Raw genomic sequence first — 11896 nt, forward strand, 5'->3', positions numbered from 1 at the left:
ACTGTATAGAGCCGCTCTCGCCTCGGATCTGCTGCGCCTAGAATATTAAAAACCCCAAGCGGTTGGATTGAAGGATCTTGTTAATGCAAAAAAAAAAAAAAAAGAGAGAGAGGGGGAGAGAGAGAGGGAGAGAAGGAGAGTATGGAGGACAGCAAATTAAAAGGAAAACATTGCCCATGACTCCACAAACTGAAAAGCCTGCCTCATCCGGGCTTGTTTGGAGGGCACGGGAGCTGTCTGCGTGAGGGGGGGGAATGTTATTTTTAAAGATCCAGCTTTATTAATACGTTAAGAAAGAGCTCCCTTGGTAGTATGTGTTCTTACAGCTCTGTCTCAGATCCTATAAAACATTAATGCACTGAAAGCTGTTACAGAGATCTGCACCACCAGCTAGAAGCATTGTGAAGCCTTTACCTTCAAAGGAGCTCCATTACAGAAACGATTTTAAATTTTCTTTGCGAAAAAAAGGACAAGCTGAAAGGCAGCAGGGCTTTTGGCACAGAGCTCGGGCCCCTGCGGTGGGCCGCCATGGTGTGGGGGCCCACGGCCCGTGTTTTATGCGTGGCTGTGGCACACAAGCACACACGAAAGGTGCCGGCTCACCACCCAACGAGCAAGCATCCAGTTGGATTTCTATATTAATGGGTTGGGAATACCCTCTATGCACAGTGACTGGAGTCTGGAGAAACAGCGAGAGGGGTGTTTCATCTGACAGCGAGCACAAGGCGTGCATGCTGGAGCACACACCAGGGTCTGCGAATCCTTGGGGTGTAAAAGAAGAGAAAAAGAAGCAAAAAAACCCCCACCCTAAGCCCCTAAAAGCAGGAAGCCACCATGCCTGCAACAAGCAGGAGTCATGGAGACAGCATGCCTCTCGCTGCACGCACAGCGATGGTGGCATACGGTGACTTCAATCCATGCCCACGGTGTCTAAGAGCAAGCAGCAAGGTGTGAACCAAGCAGAAACTCCAGCCGATGGGGAAAAGTGTTTCAAAAAAAGGGGTAGGCCAGGGTGAAGGGCCCATCAGCCTTGGTGGAGAGCCTGCCTTGTGGTCCCAGCGAGGTGAGGTCACCTACGGCATCACGCCATGCATCCCGCTCCCTCTTCCTAGGCCTTGACAGCTCAGCCCTAAACTTACACGGTCAAGTCAGTTTTGGAACACCATGTGGTTTACACAGCTTCGTTACCCCTCACAAATATTTTTAAAGTTCTCCCTTTTAACACCAGTACAGGAGTTAAAAAATCCAGGGAGCTATTTTTTTTTGTTGTTTTATTTCTTTGTTGTAGGTTTGTTTTTTTTTTTGGTGAACTGTTGGCATGTTTCAAGCAACAAGACTCATGGGTTGTGGGGTGATAGGTTGGGTTTTTTTGCTAAATTCTTTTATTTTTGTTTAAATTCTCACTTCAATTTTAATTCTTGAAGAACAGCTTCGACAACATATATCGCACTCATTATAAGAAGCAAAGGGTTATATCAAAAATTATTAGTATAGAATCACAGGAAACCTGGTTTGGAACCAGAAAAAAATACAAAACAGATATAGATACATAGACACAGGACAATTTTTTTTTATAATTATTTGGAAAATGTTATTTTCCCCTAATTCTCGTTCCTTTTTTTTTTTCCTTTATGCGCATACGATGTTTTAAGTTTTACAAAAAATGAAAATAAAGACTAATATTTTACAAAATGAGTAACAATGCTCGTGGTAAGTGTTTGCGCGTGGAATCTTTTTGTTTGTTTGTTTGTTTGTTTGCTTGGTTTTGTTTTTTTTTTTCTTTCTACACAAGGTTCAGTTCAGTTTCAACGCGTTTTGTTTTTGTTACTGTACAGCATATATCAACAACAGTCCACAATAAATCCTGGAAGATCCAGTATCCCCTTCAGGTTTGATTAATATCCCCTCAATACTCATATTTTTTTTGTGTTTTTTAATTTTTTTTTATTTTTTTTTTGCTTTTTTGTCTCTTTTATTATTATTATTATTTTCTTGTCCTCCTCTCCGGAAAAAAAAAAACAAAAACAGAAAAGGCCAAAAAAACCGCGAACCGCCACAACCTCCACGGACGCGAGGTCCGTCCTTCTCCCCACCACACCACGGCCACACCTCTGCTCCTCCTCGGCCCTTTCTTTTGTTCAGTGTCCGCCTCCCGGGCTCCCCCCTCCCGCACCCCGACTGCCCCTCGGTGCGATCGCTCCCGCCTCCGCCGCTCCGCCGCCTCTCCGCCGGGGGTGCGGGTCGGGCTCTAGGAGCACTGGATGGACATGTAAGGCCAGTTGAAGCTGCTCCCCGACAGTAGCATATCCCTGATGAGGGTCTCGATGGGGGTTTTACCTACCAAGCGGACGAAGAAGAGCTGCTCGATGACGGAGGACGAGACGGTGCGGAGGGAGGGCAGCCGCAGAAGCAGCTTCCCGAAGCGGCTGGGTTGGTTGGGGTACTGGCTCCGCACGTACTCCTCCAGCGCGCACTGGGACTTCTCCTGCAGGCTCTCGATGTGGGCAGCATCCGACAGGCCGCAGGCGTCTGCCCGCCGCACCGCGCCCGCGGAGGCAGCCGCGGAACGGCGGCGGCGGGGGAGAGAGGAGGAGGAGGAGGAGGAGGAAAGAAGAGGAGGAGATGGTTAGTGGCGGGAAAGCGCACGGGGAAACGCCGCCGGGATGGGGGGGCACCCCCAAAGGTGCACCCCCCCATCCCACCGCATCCCACCCCCCCCCATCCCATGCCACCCCACCCTATCCCATGTCATCCCGCACCGCCCCACCGCACCGCCGAATAAATAACGCGGCCTGTCCGCGCCTCGCCGCCCCCGTGGGTATCTCTCACGGGGATGATGCGCTGGGGTGCTCACACCCCCCTCGGCGTCCCCATCACCCCCCCTCCATCCCCGGCCACTCTGCGCCGGCGAGCGCGGTTCCGGCCCCAGGGAGGCCTTCACCGGGCTGCTGGGAAGCGGGACCAGCCCCCGTTAAATAACACCGAGGAGGAGGAGAAAAAGGGAGGTATTGGGGAAAATAATAATAATAAAAAAGGATAAAAAGCGGAGGCGCGCACGGGCAGAGGGAGGCAGGGGGAGTTTGTTGACATGGCTGCACATCAGAGGGAGACAGCGGCTGGGACCTGCAGCGGCTGGCAGGGAGCCGGCCGGGGGGTGCCGGGGAGAAAGGGGGGTTCCCTCTGTCCCTGCCCCGCCACCAGCGATGGCAAAGTGGCCACTTCTTGGAGGGTTGTGCGAGAAATGCGGCGGAAAACGGCGGGGTTAGTGCGGGCTTGCGGTGAGCCGGCGTCTGCAGCTCTCAGACACAAAGCTGGGGACGGCTGCAGCGGGTGAGCCTTGCCTAAATGTGGCCTGAGGGACCCCCCCCCATAGGTCCCTATGGCACGTATGCGGCCAGAAACATACCCCTGGCACCTTGCAGAACGATACAACCTGGGCAAACGCATACAAACCCGAGAGCAGAAACCCTTCGCATCCACGCATCTGTACCTATACACCTTATTCGGTGTGTATGCGCGAGCGTAATACAGGCAGAAATGTATAGATGCGTTCACACACGCGTGCACACCCTATCCCTGTGAACACATCACCCAAAACAGGCGATAATTGTGCACCGGCCGCTTGTTGAGGGACTTGTGGAGGGAACGACAGCGGTGGAAAAGTGGTGGGTATGCCCGGATGGTGGAAACCATCCACATTGTTTCGGAGATTAATAATAAATATTTTAAAAAGGAAAACATCAGGATCAGAGGGAGGCAGTCAGCTGGCAGTGCGGTTTAACACAGATCAAAGCCAGACTTTGCTAATATACAGATCTGTATATGAATTAATGCATGTTAATGGTCCCCAAAAGGACATTACAAAATTGTGAATGTAGAATTATGACCCTGGAAAGACACAACAAATTATTCAAAGCCGAAAAAAAAAAATTCTGTCGTAACTGCATTTTTGAAGTTTGAGTCTTCCCATATCAAGAACTGGCTTTACAAAGATTTCTGAACACCTTCATCTACAATACCATGGCCTCGAGCAAAAATACAAATAGAACAAGCCATAATTCAGGAACTTCTGAGGAGGAGAACCTTTGACCCGAGCTGCGGACTTGGCATCCCTCAGATATACAATTATCTGAGCCAGGCTGCCCTGCTAATCCACACCGTACCTTTAATGCAACGATATTTTGTAACATCTAAAGCACCAGGCTGCAACATACATACCTATCAAAAGCTCGGGCCTGTTCTTATTTGCGATATATACCAAAACCACGGGCCTGTTCATACGCTGATTGCCACAAATCACACTCCATATTTACATATATCTCGCTTTTTTTACATGCATTATCTGCCCATTATGCATTAGGATCCTATTCAACTTCCAAACAATGCAATATGAAAGGGTCTTACTGACACCCTAGCAGGGCTTTTTTTCTTTATGCCCCATATGTCGTTCCCTTCAGGTTAGTGAAATATTTATCAGATATTTATGATAAGTGCACCTATAACTGCAAGGTCACCGGACAATGTGGACAGGGAAGTTGCTTGCTAGAAGGGTGGCAGCCTAGGGAGGAGGGAAGGGCAGGGGGGGTTAGAAAAATACTCCTTGGGTTTTGTCTTCGACCTCCCAACACTCAGGATTTTCTCATGCCGGTAATATCTATTGAGGTTTAATTATTTTAAATGGTCTGGCATACGCCTTGACTCGGGTTTTATTCCACATCCTTAAAGGTGGCGGGCAGGAAGGCTTAACTCTCCCCTCAGAACGGGATTAAAAAATAATAATAATTAAAGGATGCACGGCTCGATTAGATTATAGAGTCCAGAGAGGTGCAATCCGTGGGAGAAATAATGCAATCCGTGTTTACTGGAGGTGAATTATTATTCCTTCTCAGAAAGTGGGCTAATGTGAAAATCCTATGTGTGCCTCACTTTTTTATATGGCAGTGTGTCAATAAGGGAAAGCTCTATATTTCTTCCTGCAGTCTATGGAAAAGAAATTATGTAAATAAATAACCATTACTGTTCAGCACACTCCAGCCTTCCCCTTTGTAGTGGCGGGAACGTATTTCATGTTACGCGTTCAGAAGAGTTTAGTGTTCAGAAAATATAGATGTAATCAGCTGGCATCTAACTAGAAATCAAAGTTCTTATTGCGCTGCAAATAGATTTATTGGATTTATGTTATCTGGCATGGTCCCTTCCTGGAAACGTTTATTTATGACGAGGAAAAGGTAGCTGCAGGAATTAATAACTCTAAAGTTTGGGGGAAGAAAAAAAAAAAGGAAGAAAAAAAAAAAGGAGGCAAGAAAGGAGCAGGTTTTGGGTCACGACCCAGTCGTTGGATGCTGTCCAGAATTTTACGGATTAAATGCATGCTATCCGGAGCCCCAAAGTAAAAACCACAAGAGGAGAAACCCATGCCAGCTTTAAATACTTAGTCCTTAGCAAGGGACTTAGGACAATATGCTTAAAAATGTCTTTTCCATCAGTCAAAGTTTGTTTAAAAGTTGGATGACTTTGAGAAAGGCTTCCCATGAATTCCCCTCTGGCTAAGCAATCAAAACAAGTTTAGTGAAAAGTGGAAATGTGTGGATGGGGGTAAGGGGTAGATTACTCTTGACAGCTGTATTTCCATATTCTGAGATGCCCCGTGCGATCCTGCTCCAAAATAATATTATTGCTCCTTTCCTGAACCCCATTCATGCTCTGCTCCGTTGTGGGAAGGGTCTTCTCCCCTCGCAAGCATTCAGTTATGACATTTGTTCCTAATATGTGTAAATGAAGGGCTCCTCTAAAGCCACTAACCGTGTTTCTAGGCAAGGCCGATCGTTTGGGGAAGGTAAAGGGGGGAGAAGAGAGGGGAGGGAAGAAAAGAAAGAGAGATTTAAAAAAAAAATACCCCCCCCCCCCCCCAATATGTCCCCATACGGGGCAATCGCCTTCCTGGGGCCTGTGGCAAGGCAGAAGGGCCGAGGCAGAGGCCAGCCTCGCTCTGCTTGGAAAGGAGCTCTCAAAGTTGGGTCTGGCAAAATAATAATAATAGCAATAATAATTTTTAAAAAGCTGGTTTCTCTCCGAATGTCCCTGTGTGTGGATGAGCACTCTGAAATGGATGGGAAGGGGAAGCCTGCCAGTCTGCAGGCCGGCTGCGGGGTTAAACCAGCCTGACAAATGCCGTCAGGTCTCTTTGTCACTTGTGAAAAACATGTTTCCATCAAGAAGACTTATTAAGATAAAGCACATTAAAATGTCGAGCTGGCTATTCAGTAAATCTTCCGTTTGTTTTAAGATCTGCGCTTTATCCTTTGCAAAGAAATATTCCCTCCAACGCTGCGAGACTGCATTTGCACTGGAAGTAAAAGGGGGCAGTCACAGTACATGTCTCCGACCACCCTGCATACAAATTAGATACTCCTGTCTAAATAAATTATCTGATGTTCAAATCGATATTAATACTGCATTTGCTACGTTACAATATTGTGCAAATTTGGGAGTCATTTTAATACAATGTAAATACTATTTTTCATGCATGAAAGGCAACAAATATTGATGGATTATGAAGTGCTTACTGTTAAACAAGGCCTTTGAACGATTTGCCATCTTTGTTCAGGAATGCTTTTAATTTTGCCTCGGCCTAGTTTTAAGCCAGATTTATCGGAGCTGTTTAGTTATTGCTAACCGGGAGGACCGGTTTGGAAAAGGGGGGAGAAACTGGGACAAGAGAGGAGCAAGGGGACAGGGAAAAGGGGGGTGGGGGAAAAAAAAAAGGAAAAACAAACAAGCAGAAAAAGTGGCAATTAGCCCCATCGTGGCGATAATTGGAATAATAATTTAAAAATGACACTGCCAGGCCTCTTATCTTGCCGTGTTTCCATTTCCTATATTTCCTCCACATCGTTCGCCTTTGATGTTTATAAATTTCTCCCTCGCAGGTTACAATAATAGAAGACGTATTATATTCTTATAGGCTACGACCAGAGCACTTCAAAGGCGATGCTAATGCACTTTCCCGCTAGTTAATTCGAACCATCTATCACAGGGAAAAATTGTTAACATGCATGTTTCCACCGCCTCCACTTAATGTGATTTTTTTTTAGTTTTTTTTTTTTTTTTTGAAGGGTGGGGGATTAAAATGCAAACATCAGTGGGGCTGAGAGGGAGGTCAATCCCTGAGTCGGGGCGTACCCCCTCGGGCGCTTCGCTACCTCGGCCTTCCGCTTCTTTTCTTAAAAAATAAATTCATTTTTTCCCCCTGATTTTTTCGCAGGTTTTTGTTTTTGTTTTTTTTTGCACTGCTGTCCCCCCTCCCCCGCCCGCCCGCCCTCCTCACCTGAAGTGAAGAGGACGATGGCTTTCAGGCAGCTGTACTCGGCCGAATCGACGTGCAGCGCCTTCAGCTTTTCCACCTGCTCCTGGAAGATGCGGATGTGGTCCATGAAGGCGACGACGCGGTCGGCCGACATGGGGGAGGCGTGGAGGCCGGCGGCGGCCAGGAGCGGGGCCACATGGAGGGGCATGGAGCACTGGGCGGCGTTGAGGACGAAAAGCTCGCTCCAGGTGAGCCGCAGCAAGGCCACCTGGTCGGTGATCTGCAGGTCGGGGAAGAAGGGGATGTTGCGGGCCCACTCGACGGCGCTGAAGAGCAGGCGGGCGGCCAGCTCGCAGATGTTCTCGATGCCCATGATGTTGTTGGGTTGCATGCACTGGCTGCCGTAGCGGGAGGTGGGGTAGGGCTCGGCCCGCAGCAGCAGGGAGATGTATCCCGAAAGATAGCAGTGGCCGTTCAGGGGGTCGCCGTTGGTCAGGGCGTACTGGCCAGGGTTGGGCTGGGTGGGCGGCATCCTTCCTCGCTGAACCGCTGACAAAAAGAAGGAGAGAAGGAGAGGAAATGTGCATCCAGGAGGCTCGCAGGCATCGCCCCGGCGGCGCTGCCAGCCAGCCGGAGACAATGCCGGGCTTCTTCGCCCCCCCGCTCCCCACTCGCCCCCGGCACACGCACAGGCACGGACAGACAGAGGCATGCGGAGCCGGGCAGCTGCGGCCGACCTGCATCACCCCCCCTCGGCCCCGGCCCCGGCCCCGGCCCGGCCCCGACCCCTGCTCAAGCAGCCCCCAGCCCAGCGGCAGCCAAGCAGGTCCCCCCCCACCCCGCCCCCAATGCAGACAAGCTACACAAAATAAACACAGATTAAAAAGAAAGAAAGACAAAAAAAAAAAAAAAGCCAAGGCAAACAAGACAAATCCGCACGCCACCCCCAGGCCCCCCTCCCTTCTCGCAACAAAAGGCAGCCCCGCACGTAAAAAAAAAAAAAATTAAAGAAATCCTTCGGGTGGTGAGAAAGTGGGGTTAAAAATCACAGCCAGCTGTTAAAAATATAGCCAAGTTCTGTTGTAGATCCCAGCCGATTGCCCGGGCAGCACTGAGATTTACAAGTGAACTGCTGTGTCGCTTTTTAAAAAATAAAATAAAATAAAACAATTCATAAAAACAAATGCGTCCGTATTCTTCAAAAATACCGCGTCGTTACCCCTCAGGCTGGAACAGGTCGCAGCCCCAAAGCTCCCCACTGCTAACTTTATTACACAGAACCAGCTTTCCATAGAGGACCCCCCCCCTCCCCCGCCCAGCAAAGTTTTCCCTGCTAAAAGGAAGAGAAAGATTAAATATTATCAAGGGAAGGGGGGAATAAAAACAAAAAGGTCCGAACTTACAATAGCCAAACATTCGTGGAAAAAAAAGGGGACGGTGTAATTAATATCTTTGGTGCGCTGTTGCCACTGCAAAAGCCTGCAGTCAGCGTTGCACAGTGAATGCACAAGCTTGCAACTGCAAAAACACTGGATTCATTAACCATCTCCACACAGAGCGTAAGCATGCCTCGAGTCCCGAAAGCTGACCAAAGTTTTTTTTTTTTTTCTTTAGTGTGTGTGTGTGTGCGTGTGCGTGTGTTTCACTCCATCAGTGCCAGCGTTTGCAGCCGCATGCCATGTAAACAAAGGTAACTTCAGGGGGAAGATACGGCTACTCAGGCTTGTTGCCTGCACACACAGACACGCACATGCACACCCGCACACGCTGGCTGGCACACACACGCACACGCACATCACTCATCTCTCCGGCGTGCCACATTTTCTAAACTTTTCTCTTTTCTTCCCCACCGAGCCCTCCTCGCCTCCCGGGCCGGACCTCTCTCCTGCTGCCCTCCAGCCCACCTCTCCCTCTTCAATCTGCTTGTAAACTTGGCAGTTATTTTTCAATTAACTGCGAGCACAATTCTAACTTCTTTTTTTTTCCCCTCCTCCTTCCTTTTCACCTCCCCCCTTTTTTTTCTTTCCCCCCCCTCTATTTCCCAGACGCCTACCAACAGCCCCTGAAGCTACCAATGAAGTCGTCATATTTGCGAGCTCTTTCAGATCTGGAGCAGCTTCATTCCTTTTCTTCTGACATATAAAATATAATTTTAAAACCAATTAAGGCAGTAGTAATCCCCGCTCCGCAAAATTGACTGTTTCGCCGATGTGACTCTAAGACATCTTTAACGACAGTCACCGGGTAAACTTTAACTGTAAACCGAGAAAATACATTTCGAGGAGAAAGGAGGGCAGGAAACCTTCCTACGCGAGAATGAGCCTGAACGCAAGGAAAACCACAGCGACTCTTAGAAAGGAGAAGGGAAAAAAAATAAATAGCAGAGCAGTTGGAAACGGTGAGGAGCCTGCTGCCAGATGCAGGCTGCGAATTCTGCTAACATGAGGAGGACCGGTAAATAGGTTATAAATGGCGATTTGTATGCAGGCTTTAAGGAGAGGGTGGAGTTTGATGAAGAAATAAAATGAGCAGCGTGCTAAAGAAAAAAAAAAAAAGAAGAGAAAGAAATGACAGAAGTACAGAAACCCGGTTCAGTCACAAACTTTCCTTTGAACGCATGGAGTGAAAACAAGGCCAAATCTCGCACAGAAGCACGCTCCGGGGCACTGGGAAGCACAGGGCAGCGGAGATACAGTAGCACATTTCCCCCTCTTTTTTTTCTCCCCCCCCTCCTTTCCTCTTTTTTCGTCCCCTTTCCTCTTTTTCACCCCCTTTACTCTTTTCTTCCCTACTTACACGTCTTTCATCTTTCTTTCGGGAAAAATGAGGCCGGGAAATGGATCTACCGGGAAGTGTTGCGGGTTTAAAAAGAAATGATGGGGCGGAAAGGGGGGGTGGGTAGTGGTGGTGGTGGGAAGAAAGCTGAATGGAAGCACATCTCGTACGGGAGAGAGATGTATCTCCCCCCACCAACCCCCCCGGTCTCATGCCAACAATAGACAAAACCACATCCAAACACACGCACACACGCGGGAGCGGAGATAGCGGCTAAATGATAAATATTTAGCGAGCGATCGTAATAATAATAATAATAATAATAATAATAATAATAATATTAATAAATTCTCGGCACTATGAGAGCGGGGAAGGGGAGAGCGCGGCGGTGCCGGAGAAGGGGGTGGGGGAGGAGCGGGAGGGGGGTAGGAGGCACACACCGAAAAGCAAAAGAAAACACCACCAACCACCACCAACAATAACAACAAAACCTGGCGCAAAGCTGCCAGATGGAGTGCAGGCAGAGGGAGAGATTGACATGTGCGCGGAAATACAGAGACACCTAGATCGCCACGGAGAGCCGTAAATTAAATATATATATATATATATATGCACGCCGCGCGTGTGCGCGCGTGTATATATATGTATATGCACATAGGTGCGCGTGTGTGCGCGTATGCACAGGCAGAGACAGACGGACGGGAGAGCCCTGGCACACGCACGCCTTGCGGGGAGCCGCGGGAGAGGGAGCGATAGCATAGTAGGGAAGAAATATTCACCTTCCCGCCTCATGCCCACTTTGAGGCACTTCTTGAGGCGGCAGTACTGGCACTGGTTGCGGTGGTGCTGGTCGATGGGACAGTTCCTGTTGGCGCGGCATGTGTAAGTTAAGTTCCTGCGGACGCTCCTCTTGAAGAAACTTTTGCAGCCCTCGCAGGTGAACTGGCCGTAGTGCTTGCCGCTGGACTTGTCCCCGCACACCACGCACTCGATGTGCTGCTGGCTCTGCCCCGAGCCCTGCTGGCCCGCTCCCTTGTCCCCGGCCGTCCCAGGCGTGGAGGGGGGTCCCGGCTGGCTGGGGGTCTGCGGGGTGTGCGGGGCGGCCGAGCCCCCCTGTTGCTGGGGCGGCTGCTCCCGGGCCGGCTGCGCCGCGGCGGGGTTGGGGCCGCTCGGGGTGCCCCCGGCCACGTCTTCCTGCGGATCTCGCCAGCTGCTAACTACCATTGCCATATCTCGGGCCCAAAAAAGTGCTGGGGAGCGGCGCGGCTCGCTGCGGGCTGCCGGGGAGAGAGGCGGGGGGCGGGGGGGAGGCGGCGGGCCGGGCGCGGGGGGCGAGCGGGGAGCGCGGGGAGCCTGCCTGCCGCCTGCCTCCGCCCCGGCTGCCGCCGCTGCCCTGCTGCCGCCGCTGCTGCCGCCTGCACCCGCTCCTGCCGTTTTCTTTATTTTATTTATTTTCCGCCGCGAGCCCCCCTCCTCTCGCTCGCGCTCTCGCTAATTTTTTTTTTTTTTTAGGGAGGGGGAGGGGGCGACGGAGGATTTTCTCCCTCTCTCTGTGTTTTTTTTTTTTTTCTTCCCTCCCCCCCTTTCCTCTTCCTCCCTTCCCTTTCCCTTTCCTTCCCTTCCCTTTCCTGCGCTCCCCCCCCCCTCTTTAAAATACCCCCGCCTGGCCGCTTCCCCCCTCCGCTCCCGCTCTCCCCGGCTCTCGCCGCCTCTCCTCGCCCTCCTCTCCCCCCCCCCGCCGCCGCCGCCGCCGCCGCCACTTCAAGTTGCAAAATCAGAAACGGCAAACAAGGCTGTCGGGAGAGGCATTCAGGA

General features: G+C 50.3%; 1 protein-coding gene across 2 annotated transcripts; it reads right to left on the reverse strand.

Moving 5' to 3' along the window:
* Positions 1–2001: 2001 nt before the first annotated feature.
* NR2F1 (nuclear receptor subfamily 2 group F member 1) lies at positions 2002–11311 on the reverse strand. Of its 2 annotated transcripts, none has more exons than XM_068422643.1 (3): positions 10861–11311; positions 7328–7855; positions 2002–2529 (listed from the first exon to the last, which is right to left on the reverse strand). In XM_068422643.1, the coding sequence occupies exons 1-3, from the start codon at positions 11309–11311 to the stop codon at positions 2249–2251; spliced, it is 1260 nt and encodes a 419-aa protein (XP_068278744.1). In that variant the 3' UTR covers positions 2002–2248. The 2 variants fall into 2 exon arrangements, with proteins under 2 accessions (XP_068278744.1, XP_068278745.1); XM_068422644.1 differs by lacking the exon at positions 10861–11311 and adding an exon at positions 8710–8778.
* Positions 11312–11896: the final 585 nt, after the last annotated feature.

Source organism: Nyctibius grandis, chromosome Z, assembly GCF_013368605.1.
Source record: "Nyctibius grandis isolate bNycGra1 chromosome Z, bNycGra1.pri, whole genome shotgun sequence".
NCBI lineage: Eukaryota > Metazoa > Chordata > Aves > Nyctibiiformes > Nyctibiidae > Nyctibius > Nyctibius grandis.

Coding starts and splice junctions, on each gene's coding strand:
- NR2F1 (XM_068422643.1), bottom strand. CDS start 11,311: ATGGCAATGGTAGTTAGCAGCTGGCGAGATCCGCAGGAAGACGTGGCC. Junction 7,856..10,860: donor AGTGGGCATGAGGCGGGAAG/GTGAATATTTCT, acceptor TCTTTTTGTCAG/CGGTTCAGCGAGGAAGGATG. Junction 2,530..7,327: donor CATCGTCCTCTTCACTTCAG/GTGAGGAGGGCG, acceptor TGCGGCGGGCAG/ACGCCTGCGGCCTGTCGGAT.